Source organism: Helobdella robusta (genome assembly GCF_000326865.2).
Source record: "Helobdella robusta unplaced genomic scaffold HELROscaffold_15, whole genome shotgun sequence".
NCBI classification, from domain to species: domain Eukaryota; kingdom Metazoa; phylum Annelida; class Clitellata; order Rhynchobdellida; family Glossiphoniidae; genus Helobdella; species Helobdella robusta.
In genome coordinates, this window is record NW_008703839.1 from 3,603,009 (window position 1) to 3,618,717 (window position 15,709).

Below are 15,709 nucleotides of genomic sequence, written 5' to 3' on the forward strand. Positions count from 1 at the left end.
TAGTTGAAACAGCAGGAAGAGTAGAAAGAAGTTTGTTGCAGATAGTAATAAAGTGTTCGTTCAAGTGTTCACATATGTCCTGTTTGTCGTCAATGGGGATATTGTTAATGGTGAGTTTAGATATAGGAAGAAAAGATGAATTGGAGTTCAGGGCTTGCTTTATCAGTTTCCATTGGTATTTGGGATCGTTTTTAGAAATAGCAAAATTGATGACATATAATTTGCGCTCAGTCTTTCTTTTTATTGAAATGAAGAAGTTACGGAACTTTTTGTAAGCAGAGATGTTAGTATCGGTAGGAAATTTGATGCTTTTTATATATAATTTATATTTAGTTTTGGATAATTTGATGATATTTTTATTGATCCAACCTTTATGGCGTTTGTACTTGGAAGGTAGTTGTGGTGAGACAGCGTCTAGAATCCTGAAGAAAAGAAAGTAGAAATTTGTGCAACATTCGTTGATATCGGTTAGTGTAGTGACTGAAGACCAATCTTGATTAGATAAACAAAAGTTTATCTGCTCAAGTGATCTGTAGGAAAGATTTCTAGAAACTTTTGGAGGAGTAGTAGTATAATACATTTCAAAAGAAGAAGATGTGGTAAAAATAGGAAAGTGGTCTGAAAAGTCATGTAATAAAATACCAGAAGAATGGACTGATAGGTTGTTAGTAAAAATGTTGTCTATTAAAGAAGAAGAAGACTGAGAAACACGAGTAGGCTTGGATATAAGAGGATAAAAATTAAAAGAAGCTAAAAAATCAGGAAAAGATGCAACTGAGTGGTTAAAAAAAGGTTTCAGGAGATTTATGTTAAAATCACCAACAAGATATGTATTAGATTTAGATTTAAGTTTCACAAAAATGAGATTGAGTACTTGAATAAGCAAATCAATATCCGAATCCGGGGGTCTATAGAAAGCATATAAATATATTACTGCGTTGTTTAATTTGATTTCGATACCCAAGTAGTCAACTACACAATTGGAGAGCGTAACTTCATCCAAGACTGAATAATTGATACCCTCCCTGAGAAAAATCCCAACACCACCACCTTGCTTGTTCGGTCTGTTTTTGAAAATAAAATTGTAATTAGTTAATTTAATAAGTTTAGCGGATAACTCGTTCAACCAAGATTCAGAGATAACTATTATGTTAAAAAAATTATCTAAAGAATTAATCAAAACAAGTAAATCATCAACTTTATGTAATAAACTCCTACTGTTAATGTGCAAAATGGATAGTGAAGAGTTGAATGGAAGAATTTTGATTGTATTGAAAGTATAATTAAAATCGTTGATAGTGTAGTAAGGAAAATTATAAGAAAAAGAATTAAGTAAATTAACATCAGGATCAATGTTAGAAAAAAGAATATTATCATTATTGGAGGAAGTAGTTGAATAATTATTTAACAAAACATTCGAAGCTGACGATATAATCAGAGGGTCCTCTTCCGATATATGATTGTTAGATATTTTAGCCATTGTTAGTTGATGTAGTTTGGCCAGATTTACTGTTGAGGAACCGCCATTCACGGATGATTACGTTTTCTGGCAAATTGTCAGGATCTTGAATTTTAGAAGTATCACTGGCGTTGATGCATACTCTGAACATTGTTGAGTCTTCGTCTTCATTACGAGGCAGAGTACCTGACGGAGCCAGAGAGCGTTTCAGCACTGGATAGCACGAAATTACCTGAATACCCACCTCCGATAGGTAGTCAATCACATTACTTCTGCTGCATTTTTTGATATTGCTCATGGCAAATACAGATTTTTTGATCAATTTTTTATCAGCACTGAGTTTATTATTATCGTTTTTTTAGCGCCATCTATTTTAGTGGGTAATTTTGATGATTCCAATTTGTTGCTAGTTATTGCAGGATTAGGTTGATTGGTTTCAGGTGAATTGTTAAGTCTTGGTCTTTTTTTGTTACGAGCAACAACACTGAATGGCAAAGGGTTGTCTTCTAATGGAGATTGAACTACATCTGACCAGAGTGTAGCTGAATTAGCTGGATTAGGCATAGTTACGATGTTGTTTTTTTCCGGAAATATTGCCGTCGAAGTATTACTCGAATGACTGGCAAAATTATAGTTATCTCGTTTGGACGCTAAATGATTTATCTTGTTGTTCAATGTTGAAATTTCAATGCCGTGCATGTCTATTGCATTAACAATTTTTACCTGTTGAGCGTACAACATTTCTTTAATTTCGTTTTTCAGATTTTTGAAATTAACTTTAATTATATTGTCAAGATTAGGAACTTTAGCCAGATTAACACTAGCAAATAACGAACATTTTTCTAAAACACTGTTATTTTTCAAGTATTTCAAAATTGAGACACAATCTAGGAGTTTTTCTTTTTTTGTATTACCACGACCAACTAACTTGTCTAATTTATCCAAATTTTGAGTTTCCAATTCAGTTTTCAAAGTTTTCAAAGCAGATATGAAATCTTCATTAGTATAAAAGTCAGACGTGTTAGCAATAAAATTATCATTATCAAATAAATCGAAGTTATTTGACAAAAAGTACAGGACTTCGTTAGCAACGACCTGTCTTGTCGCCATTTTGTAAATATTTTTTGTATCTATCCATCTATCTATCCATCTATTTATCCATTTACCTATCCATCTCTCTAGGCACTAACCAACAGTCCAATTAGCGGGATGTTGCAGCAGCTCCTCTCTGCCCAGAAAGTACCAGACGCAGGCCAGCCAATGCGCCAGCACTGTGAACATGGCCATCAGGAGAGTGAGGACGACGAAACTGTGCTGCGAGTATCGATCTAGTTTCTGTAAGAGACGAGCCAACCGCAACAGACGAGCTCCTTTCAGAAGGTGTATCAATGTTCCCTGCGTTGGAAACGAGGTTTCAGAAATTTTTCACATCGTAATATTTTATCAGAATTTGTTACTGATGTAGAAGTGAGAAAATAATATAAACATAAAAAACAAAAAAAAATGAAAGAAAGAAAAATAAATAGCATCTGGTACCGTGTCGACTTGAAAAGCGTAGAGGAGATCAAACGGAATGGCGGCCAGCAGGTCAAGGACGAACCAGCCACGCAGGTAGTTGAATGCGATGAGTTTTGGTTGGTAGATGACTTGGCCACTCTTGTTAACATACGTCGTCTGGAAGTTGAAGATGATGTCTGGATGGTGCGTTGGAATAACTCAAATTGAATTGATTAAAATTGAATCACAGTTATAACTTTCTAGAATAAAATAAATAACAGTTACCATGAAAAGCTGATTTTCAAAATTGTCAGTTATTGTAACTTTGAATTGAACTTTTTTACGAAAACAATTTTTCAAACTATTTTACGGTTTGGCTATCATAAGTTCTCAAAAAATCAAAAACTTTAATATGTAAGCAAATTTAAATACCAAGACGACTATTGATCATAGTACCAAATAACCTGATTAAATAAGAATACATGTATTATCAATTTTTTAAAACTTTTTCAGTAACAAACAATAACAACATCCAAAATGTACAACAAACAACTGCACCATCAAAAACGTGCAAAATCAAACAACAACTGCACTATCAGAAATGTACAACAAACAACAAACAAACAACAAAAACAGGAAATACATACAAACAAACAACAAACAAACAACAACACCACGAAAACGTACAAACAAACAAACATCGGCAACTACTGACCAATGATGAAAAGCATTTCGACGAAGACATCAAAATAGAGAGTGATCCTCTGGTTGTTTCCTTCCGATGTGGCGATGAATGCTGCGTTGTAAGGCACCATGATGGCTATGTAGAAAGTGCACAACAGGATCAACCAGTCCCAACCTTACACGATTTCAAGTCACTAAATTTATCATGGGTTTCAACTATTTTTATAGCAAATTTTTTTTTATTTTTTAAATTTTGTTGTAAGAAATTTTAAAAAACCTTTTAAAATGCATAATTTATTGTCATTATTTTTCCACATTTGTCAAAAACTGAATCAGTTAACCTTTATCCTTATCACAGTCGTCATCACTACATCAACATCCTCATCAACATCATCATCATCATCATCATCATCATCATCATCAGTGACTCACAAATTCTGGTGAAGCTGTAGTGTAGGAGGATGAACCTTGACCTTTTGATCTCCTGAACTTTGTACTCGGGAATGTCGTTCGTGCCGCTGAAAGTTTTTATCTGCGTGCATATCATCCAGAGGTCAATTGTAAAAAATGTGCCAATCATGTAGTATACATCGAGACAGGTTTTTATGAATCTAGATGGATCATTAGATGAGATTTTATACGAATCATCAAACAAATAATATTTATTTTTTTATTAACTTAATTATTTATGTGATTTGGATGCAAGCAATGAATAGGATTGCCTAGCAGTACCATGGTTTACGCTTCTAACAGCTGGTTCGTTCAATTAAGTTGCTTAGCACAGAATCACGCAAACAAATACACAAACACACTTGTATGTTTTGATTATATACAATATTAAATGAAAAAAATGTTTTACGTAATAACGATTTTTTATTTTAGACATATTAAATTTTTATTTTATCAGTTTGCTAATCTTGAATCCTATCTAAATGAATTTTTTAGCAAAACTGTTCAGTTATAGTAGTCAGAAATATTACAGCTGAAGCTTACCAAGTTCATTATGTATTCATTAAATTTGAATTGAGTTTCATTCACTGTGCCGATTGTTTGAGCTGGTTGATTGGTTGATGGTTAGTTGGCTGATGGTTGATTCGTTGATTGGTTAATTGGTTGATTGGTTGGTGGTTGATTGGTTGGTGGTTGATTAGTTTATGGTTGATTGGTTGGTGGTTGATTGGTTGGTGGTTGATTGGTTGGTGGTTGATTGGTTGGTGGTTGATTGGTTGGTGGTTGATTGGTTGGTGGTTGATTGGTTAATGGTTGATTTGTTGTCTGGCTTACTTGCACTCACAATTTTTTATTGTATGTTCAATCCTTCAAAAATTTTATTTGAATTTGCATTTTTCATAAGTATATTTTTACTTTCGTGCATTTTCTGGATTTCGAAATTTTTGCCTGACACTTTCACTAATTTAACTTTGTCGAATTGGCAAACAATTTAACCAAGTAATGGATTGGTTTTGGGAGGAAGATTTGAATTTATTAAGTTATGGTGGGGTGAGGCCTGGTTGCAGTTTTGAAAAAAGCTGGTCTGGTATAGTGATGTGGTAGTTTGAAAAAGGAAAAACACAAACGAAATAAACTAAGGAAGAAAATGAAACAAGTTATGAAGAAGTTTTTCTCTACTAGTTACATGGCCATAAATAATAAATTCAATGTAAATTTCATGTCTCCCTGCTTTGAATGTGTGCTGCAAATAGCAATTTTCGTTGTCTCGGCAGTTCCTTTCAACGGTTCAACGAACTGCCAGCCTGTCTTGTGATATAAATAACACCTGATCATTTTTCTCAATTTCATCTGCTTCATGCAATTAAATAATAGAAAAAATAGAAAAAAAAAATTTCTTGATCATAAATTTTAAAATGTTAATGTCATTCAACACTAACTTAAAATATATCTAAAATGTTCGCCCCATTGAAACATACGCTGTTCAAAATAAAGAATTTAATTTATTTCCAATCAACAGTTACTTAATTCATAGGCGTGTTTAGTTTGATTTCATATGAATGAACTGTTTGTACTTATCTTTTTTCAATCAGTAAGCGTGGCGTGTTATTGATGTTTGTGTAGCACACGTTTCGTATTTATCTTCATTCATGTCTGTTATTTCCACATGAATGCTTGATTTAAAAAAAAAAATCTCTTCTATGAAAACATTTGCAATGTTTATAAAATTCGAACCACAGAAAACATTTACGTTACGACGAAATGAAATGCTGTCGAAGAACACGGGAGCCATGTGAATAGAACATGTGACACTAAAATGATGACGATGACGACCGGCGTAAATGGTGTTAAGAAGAGTTCTAAACAGACACACCACACCTATGCCTTCACGTTGAAGTTCATCGCACGAATCCCTTCTACCAGCCATTCACGTGTGTTCAGTTTGCTTTCAAATGAGTTATTTATAGTGGCACGTCATGCATGTACGGGTTTACAATAACTGTCTACGTATGTGTGTGTGTGTGGGTGTTGTGTGTGTGTTGGTGTGTGGTGTGTGTGTTGGTGTGTTTGTTGGTGTGTGTGTGTGTTGGTGTGTGTCAATAATATTTTTAAGTGTTTAATTTAGATAAGCAATTTTGTAGAGCAACACAACTGCGCTTCAGAACAAACATAATCAAAACAAGTAGTTGATCCAATTATACGTTGATTTATTTATGGCTCTTCATTCATTACTTGCTTGTTCTTGTTCTTGTTCTAGTTCTAGTTACTAGTTTTGCTATTTTTTCTTGTTCATTGTTGCTTGTCTATTTGACTTGTTCATTTTTTTATTTTTCGTCTCTATTTTATTATTTATTTCTTCATCTTTTCCTCCTAGCCTAGATGTTAATTCTGAATGAATGAAGATGAGCAGCAGGGAGAGCATATGATGGAATTTATTTTGCCTTATTAGATTTTCAATGATAGCCCATAAATTAAATAATTTTAATAATTGTGTTATTATTAATATTTTGTGACAAATTGATTGTTGTTAATGTTAATGCTGTTCTATCTAAGAATTGAGTTGGTTGATTTGTGTATTATATAGCTAGTTAGGCTCAATTATGCGACATCATTTTGGTAACTGTTGTTTTGAGGTTTTGGGATTGTTGTGTTGTGTATTGTAGTTTTGTTTAAATAACGTTCATGATGTTAGTGTTGATGTAATATTTGTTGATGTGATTGATGATGTTTTGATAATGTTGCTGCTAGAAATGTTGTTGCTGCTGTTGTTGATATATTTCACTGAATATCTCATGAGGTTTGTCTGATGTAACTATTATTTTTATTATTCTTATTATTATTATAATTATAATTATTATCTTTGTTGTTGTTGTTGTTGAGTTCTTGCTAGTGCGTTATTTGTTGCGGTAGTTGTGAATGTTATTTTAGACTGAACCGCAAAGCCAATATTTTTTTCTTTAAAAAAAAAAGGTTCGTTAATTTTTTTAATTTCATGTTCAATTTGATTTTTTTCTTCTTACCCTGGCCTAACCTTTTCTAATAAAATTTTTATGATTACCTTTTTGGCAGCATAAAAGAACCAACGAATAAAATGAATAAAAGTTAATGCGTTCGTTGCCTTAAACATTTTCTTGGCAACAGGATTTAATCCGCGTTAAATACTTGCCAACTAACGATAATATATAGAAATGATAGATGAATGCTTCTGTAATGCTATGGAAAGTAAAGCGAACGTGTCAAAGTCCACAACTTTGAGCACCGACCGTTAAACATTTCCACACTAACACACATTTCCACACACACACACACACACACACACACACACACACACACAAGCACGCACGCACACACACACACACACTATTTTCACAACTTCACACTTACGCACCATTTTCCAACCCACACACTTCTTTTGCACGCATATGCAATATGCATAAGTAGAATTTTTATTAGAATAACCCAAATTCGTTATATTTTTGCGATATATATTTATCTTAACAATTTGGTAAATTTGTGATATATATCTATCTTAACAATTTGTTAAATTTGTGATATATATAATAATACAACATAAACAACAAAAACATAAACAACATAAACAACATAAAACCCCAACTACACATATCACTGCAGTAACCACAAAAATTTCATTTACAGGAATAAATCCACATTCGAGCAGTCTCAACATGAACGATTTTAACATTGCAACAGTTCAATTTATTCACCGAAACCATCAAAAAGGAAGAGCACAACATCGTCTGCGCCAAAAACATTCAAACCAGCCAACCAACCAACCAACCGCACACTTCAACAATTCTCACAGCATCATCAACAAAATGATTAACTGCAACAGCAATGAAAAACAACAATCTGTTGTTACTCGTTAGTCATATATTAAGCATAATGTAGCATTAACGTCATATCGCAGTTTTGTTCTCTAAAAAATATAATGGTTAAAACAATTAAAACCTATTCCACTCTTCCAAAGTTTAGAAAAATCAATAACACACAGAAAGCGTACCGCACATAGAGCCTGTTATAAGCGCGTTCTTTTTGCCACATTTGAACCCGGTCACTGCGAAACAGCACCAGGCGACCTTAACCACTAGGCCACCACCACGCTGCCTTTCGTGATTAACATGCAAGATAGCATCATTTAAAAATCACACTTCGAAACATTGTTATTTTTACTAAAGCATGCAAAAATGTTTGCTTATGAAGATGTATTTTTTTTTACACAAACACACTTATATTGGCTGAGTATGGAGTTTTTAGCATGAAATAACAGAATCGAAAAATCTTGACATAAATAAGTTGATTCCTCCCCAAGCAAATTTCATATTTTTAATTACCAATTTTTTATTGATTAATTTAGAGTTGGACGCAATCAATAGCTCTACTCGTATTTGCTCGTATCTATCCGCCGGCATCTGTCCGCTTTACAAGAGAAGAAGCAATTGGACGATAAACAACTTGTTGGTAACCTGGATGGTACATTGCACCTGCATTTTTAATCTGCATACGTCATTCCTTCAATTGTGTTTGGTGGAAACTGTGGATTTTTTATTGCATTGTTTTGTACTGCTAGCACTGGATGGTACTATATCGTGATGTGATGTTGGTACTAGGTTGTTTTAGTATTATTAGTATTATTATCATCAGCAGGAATCAGTAGTAATAACTACTGTAATGGTATGTTTTAGAACTGTGAATTGATGTATGTATTGTATTGTTGGTACCTACTACAGCGTTACGTGTTGGTAGGTGCTATAAAATGACGATGTATGATGGTGTAGATACTAGGATGTGTTTGTATTACTGGTACTGGAATGTGTTGTGTATTATAATTGGTAACATGAGATGTTATATTCTATTGTATTATATAGTTTTTTTTTGTATTGTATCGAATTGCGTTACCTCGCGATGCAGTTTATTTATCCATTGTCTGTTGAAGTATTGTATCTAAATGTATTGTGCTTTGGATTGCATCATACCGCGTACTCCACAGAATGGCATCTTGTTACATTTCCAGGTTTTCTGGGATGAATTGTATTGTTAGTATGGAAAACTTTGAAAATTAATCTATACTTTGTAGGTAGCCAGTTTAAGAAAACAAGATCTTAAGATGTATGAGGAAAGATGGGACACGAGCAACCAGACGTGCAGCTGAGTTGAAAGAAAGCTTTAATCAAAGGATAAAATGTGAAATCGGGAAGACCATGGTAGAACGAGTTACAATAATCAACCTTAGATGATTGTGACCTAACTAATAAAAGCACATAACAAAATTTATTAAGCTATTTTATTTAAGGATAATGAGTCTACAAAAACATGGTGGCACTGAAATCACCCTACATGTGATGTGGTTTAAAATCCATCCATCCATCCATCCATCCATCCATCCATCCATCCATCCATCCATCCATCTATCCATCCATCCATCCATCCATCCATCCATCCATCCATCCATCCATCCATCCATCCATCCATCCATCCATCCATCCATCCATCCATCCATCCATCCATCCATCCATCCGTCCGTCCATCCATCCATCCATCCATCCATCCATCCATCCATCCATACATCCATCCATCCATCCTGCTATCTATTTGCTCATTGAGTTCTCGATCAATATATTTTTTAGTGAAGCCACTAGGAAGTAAGGAACGTGATGATGCGAACGATGAGAAAAAAGATGATGATGACGTTGTTGGTGGTGATGATGATGATGATGACGTCAACAACGATCAGGGTGATGTTTATGATAATGACAATGATGACGCAGATAAAAGCTAGTCGATATAAAGATGATGATGTAATAAACTTGAGAAACAAAAAGCGATAAAATGACGATGATGATAATGATGTTGATGATGATTACGATGACAATGATGATGATGATGGTGTTGATAATGATGATGATGATGACAATAATGATGATGATGTTGATTGGTGATGATGATGATAGAAAAGATGAAAATGAAAATGTTGATTTGCCCATCATTGAATTGCTCACAAACACGAACAGTAATAATAAATACACAAAGGTGAGGATGATAATAATCTAATTGACGAAGAAAGTTCGTGAAGAAATGAATACGAGGATGGCACTAACGAATGTGACGAATCAGACAGATGAGATCTGATGTGAAGATGCTTCTGAATGGATTGTATGTAATGATACTCAATGGTGATTGTTAACGAGACTGTAAGCAGCTCACATAGCGTTTCGAGTGTCTTGAGGAGTATATTTTACGAACGTACGTAAAAATCTCTTAAACATGCGTGAACAGTAAGTAACTTTAACAGAAACCAAACAAACATATATATATATATATATATATATATATATATATATATATATATAAATCTGAGAACCACATGAACGTGGGTGAACAATAAACGAACTTGTAAACATCATACAGATATTAGGAACAGGTATAAACAATGCATAACAATGTATAAAACGTTTAAAAAACATTCAAACGTCATCTAAACAAAACAAAAACATTTGCAAATCATTGAAACACTACCGTGGAAACAAATTCAGAAAGAAAGTTGATGTCGGAAGGAAACATCACATTAGAAATATGACAATGATTAAGGTTAAAATGATGATGCTAATGATGGTGATGGCAAAGACGGCGTAATGACATTTTAAATGATGATGACGATGATGATGATGATGACCATGGAAGGAAAGAAGGAAAGAAGGAAGGAAGTGACGCAGCTGTTCATATGATTAACGATGATGATGATGACGATGATGATGATGACGATGACAAAAACTTTCCCAATGCTAGTTATAGAGGTGTGATAAACGTACGTTTACAATCGCAGCAGATACACTTTTACAGAATTATGAAAATAACTGAAATAAAAACAGCCCCCAACATTTCCAATAACTCCAACAACTCCAACAACTTCAACAACTCCAACAACTTCAACAACTCCAACAACTCCAACAACTTCAACAACTTCAACAACTTACTGCATATTATTTGCTGAAAAAAAAATTAAACAAGTATTAAATTAAATTATACTATATTAGTTTTTTTTATACAATTAGACACCTGCTACAAGTTTTTTTTTCTTGAAATTTTTCTCAACAACAATTTATATCAAAATCTAATGATCATCGTTTGTAACTATACCATCCTCATCAGCAGCATCATCATCATCATTATCATCATCGTCGTCATCATCATCATTTGCTATAATTTTTTCAAAATAAACATAAAATAATTAATATCAACATTTTCCACATCATCGTCATCATCATCGTCTTCTTCTTTTTCTTATTCTTCTTCTTTTGCATTAACATTTTCATCATCATAATCGACAAGGTCACTATTTATTTGTTATCAATCATTGTCATTATCATCTTCATCCTCTTTATCACCATAGTCCTCACTGTCATCACCATCGTCATTGTCATCACTGTCATCATCGTCGTCATCTTCGTCATCGTTCACCACCTGCTATCATGAGTGCAAATGAATAGATGGAGTAAGAAATTGTTTGTTGAGCGATCAGTTATGGAATAAGGAAGGTTCAATAAAGTGCCAACACGTGCTCTTTTAATTGTTCCAACTGGAATAATGCCTCAACTGATATGTTCTGCCTCCTTTTAATTTTTTTTCTATTCATAGACATCAACGTTTCATTTGTTGGTTGGTTGGTTGGTTGGTTGGCTGGTTGGTTGGTTGGTTTGTTGGTTTGTTGGCTGGTTGGTTGTGGTTGGTTGGTTGGTTGTGGTTGGTTGGTTGGTTGTGATTGGTTGACTTGTTGTTGTTGGTTGTGATTAGTTGGTTGGCTGGCATCCGATTCAACATTTTATTTCCTGTTTATGATGCCGTTTCTTTGGATGTTGCGACAAAATTGAGGTTTGTTTGTCGACATGGTTCGTTCTTGTTGTTGTTGTTTGCGATTTTTATAAATGAAAGTTTTAGTGAAATTGATTGATAGAGATACTTATGAACAAAGTTTGATGAAAATTTCTTCAACGATGTCAATATTATTTGACCACGAAACATCAAAAGTTCGCCCCAACTCCAACATTTCCAACCACTTCAACAACTCCAACAACTTCAAAAACTTCAACAACTTTAAAAACTCCAACAACTCCAACGACAGTAACTAAACAAATTGGTAAAGAAAAACAACAACAAAAAGCAAGAAGAAACATCGCATCAATAATTTACGAAAGATGATTTGCCAACTAATTCCCATCATTTTTCCAGCTTTCATTCATGCATTCATGCGTTGTATGCATGCACGTATGTGTGTATCTAATTTAAGTTTTGTACATGTATGAATCATATATGCATGTGAATATGTTTTGTTTGCATACAAATGTACACGTGATTATGTATGTTCGTATATGTGTGTATGTATATGAGTATGTACATTTTTGTGTGTTTGTGTGTACGTAATATTGTATGTAATATTGTATTATTGTAATTTTGTATGTAATATTGTACGTAATATTGTGGTATTGTATATATTAACACCTGCGCATTTTTATAAGCAAAACATATATTGAAAGTAATGCATACTTTTCACACAACTTTTCAAAGAATGAGTTGAAGTATGTGTGGAGGATTAAATTGACGGAAAAAAGATAGAAACGTTGATTAACATGTGTTGGAAACATTCACACTTTTTGGGAATTTTGGTGTATCTTCTACTTATACAAAACTTTTTATTGAGAATATAACCAATATATTGTTTAATAATCGAATATAATTTTATATTTAATGGTTATTATTGTAAGAATAATTGATTATGTTATTAAAGCTGCTGATTGTTATCTTTGGTGTTAGAAATGGAATGTACATTTCAATATGGTATAAAAATTAACATTCTGAATATAGAACAGAAATGAAATTTTTGAATAAACGTTGTCCGTATAAACAAAACAAAAAACAACTCATCGATAATAATAAAAATGCATTTTTTGTCCCGAAGGTTCAAATTATTCAAAGTTTATCTTTGCAATTGAGAATAACAGATTAATAAATATTTTTATTAGAATATTTTCCATGCCTGCAAGCTATTAGAAAATCATCTGTTTTTCAATATTTTTTATTCAGCAAAAACATCTCAGAACATTAACCCACACGCAATGACATAATAGATGTACAGTTGTTGTACAGTTGTTGTACAATAGCGGCACAATTGCTGTAAAAACGTTTCCAGTTCGTCATGAACTCAACCCAATAACTGGAATGATACCGAAATTGAGGAGATTATGAGAGTTGAAAAGACCAAGCAGTTTACGTAATGCGATGACGTCATCGTTCTTCAATGAAGTTGTCGACTTTTTTTTATAAAAATTCACTATCTGCATACATATTTGTTCAACCATAGTGTGTGTGTATGTGCGTGTGTTGTGTGGGTGTGTGTTTATGTTTTTCCAACCAGAATGTGTGTTGTTGTGTGTAGGTGTGTGTTTATGTTTTTCCAACCAGAATGTGTGTTGTTGTGTGTAGGTGTGTGTTTATGTTTTTCCAACCAGAGCGTATAACGCGGGCGATGCACTTAAAAAGAACCGTTGCTCATTTTTTAGAAAGTGATCAATGGAGATAAACAAAAGCTATTTAAAGACAGCAATAAAAAGAGAAGAGTGCTTGAAAAACAAACACATCACAAACGAATGTAGAGACATGTATTCAGCTAATGTACAATATTCACGTACTGCCATGTACTTTGCAACCAATGTTTATTCTGTTGTTAGACTTTTAAAAGTGAATTAAACGCGCTGGAGACCAGTGCAAACAAGAGGAACATGATTGCAAGACAAACAGCACTTAAACATGAAGGCGACTGTACCCTGAAGCTTTCCTCCAAGCATCTCTCCCTTCTTTCATCTCAATATAAATCGATAAAATCAAAAAATGACGTTATTTCCAGCATTCCCCGAAGAAATCTTCAAAGCAAATCATTTTCAATAACTTACTTTCTAATGATGTTTTGGTGATTTTATTATGACAATAAAACACTAATTTTCTATTACATTTATTTTTGCTTTATTATTCACTCAATTATTATTTTAAATTATTTTTTGTTTCATAGATGGACAAACAAAAATACAGGTGAAAAACATGAATAAAAATATTATGAACAAACTTTATTCAATTGAAGTTTACTTTTAGCACTGGTCTGTCTGCTAAAAGTTCCGGAAAGTTGATAGAGAACGGCCCTACTCCTCCTCCGCTGATACTTGTTCCCGGTGCCATCATCACCCTTGTGCGAGCCCTTCCTGAAGCCACTCAGGTAGTTCTGGTATTTGTTTCGCCGTCCGCGCGAGAATTTAGAACTTTTCAGCGATTCAGTCTCTTTGTTGTCGTTATTATCGTCGTCATCATCTTCGTTGTCATTGTCGTCGTCGTCTGATTTTTTGATATCTAAGGCCGTGTTCTCATTATCTGATTTGTTGTAGATGTTGTTGTTGTTGGCAGCAATGATGTTTCTCTTCTTTTTGCTGGTTGTTGAGTTGGCGTGAGATTTTTTCATTCTACCTGAAAATTTTTAAATAAAATTTTATGTCGAATGTTTTGTTATCCGATGATTATCGTGAATCCGTTTCTGTATCAAGCTTTTTAGGTGTTTTTGCCCCCCCTCCTGCCTAATCACAATCCTTTGACCTCATGTCACAATTTAAAAAAAATTACCATTTAGTCGCAAACTATTTAAATCATTGCATGAAAATTATCACTACTACTAAGGATGGTTAGAAATTAAAATCAACTACATCTAGCAGTGTTGAATCTAAAGAAAATTTCGTACACAACATTTTGAATAAAATGTAAAGAGGCATCAAAGAGCAAGTTTCTCTGATGGAATCAAAAGTTCACAATTTTTTTTATTCAACATTTGTAAACAAAATTTTATAAAAATCCCAAACCGCATCCTTATTACCAGGTGTCACACATTTGTTGACCCTCAAAGTCTGACATCCATCGTTATAAAACGAAAAAGAAACTTAAAATATATGTAGCGCTGAAGTCAGAGAATGAGACATGCACAGGAAGACAATCACAACTGATTTGATGTGGATGCCAATTAATTATTTTCAGAATGTTTGCAAAAACGTGTTAAAACTACTTCAGCTTTGCTTTTTAAAAAATTTCAATTAATTTTCACTAGTAAATTTAGAAAGATTTCTCAGTAAATTTTTGGTTTAATTAATTTTAAAGTTGCAAAATTTTATGATCATCTTTTGTTTGTGAAATTTACCCTTCCCTCTTAAACTCCAGGTAGATTATAATTAAAAATAACAATGAGTGCATTCCACGTCTCATAACCAACATGTACAACTGTAATTCTAACAAAACTCTAAAATAACACCAACACAATGCAGAACAAACACAACGTTTAATTAAATCCGGGCATCATAGGAACAAATACCAAACAAACCAACAGACAGACAAACAAACAAACCAACAACCAAAGAAGCAAACGTACGAACGAACAAACAAACAAGTAAACAACAAGTGTCAGCAAGCAAAAGAAAGCAGAAAGATAAATTAGAACGTATAATTAGCTCGGTTGATGGAAAAATCGTGGAAAGACNNTCATTCATTACATCCGGCCTTCCGTCATTCACTCTACTA

General features: G+C 33.4%; 1 protein-coding gene across 1 annotated transcript in view; it reads right to left on the reverse strand.

Annotated features, from left to right (window-relative positions):
• HELRODRAFT_128997 (hypothetical protein) overlaps positions 1 to 15,709 on the reverse strand; it is a gene marked incomplete at both ends in the record, with an annotated part of 57,920 nt that overhangs the window by 9,868 nt on the left and 32,343 nt on the right. Inside the window, 5 exons of the mRNA XM_009015318.1 lie at positions 2,650 to 2,854; positions 2,996 to 3,153; positions 3,672 to 3,815; positions 4,073 to 4,172; positions 14,223 to 14,364. Coding sequence (XP_009013566.1) covers positions 2,650 to 2,854; positions 2,996 to 3,153; positions 3,672 to 3,815; positions 4,073 to 4,172; positions 14,223 to 14,364 — 749 coding nt within the window. The remainder of the gene's footprint in view (positions 1 to 2,649; positions 2,855 to 2,995; positions 3,154 to 3,671; positions 3,816 to 4,072; positions 4,173 to 14,222; positions 14,365 to 15,709) is intronic.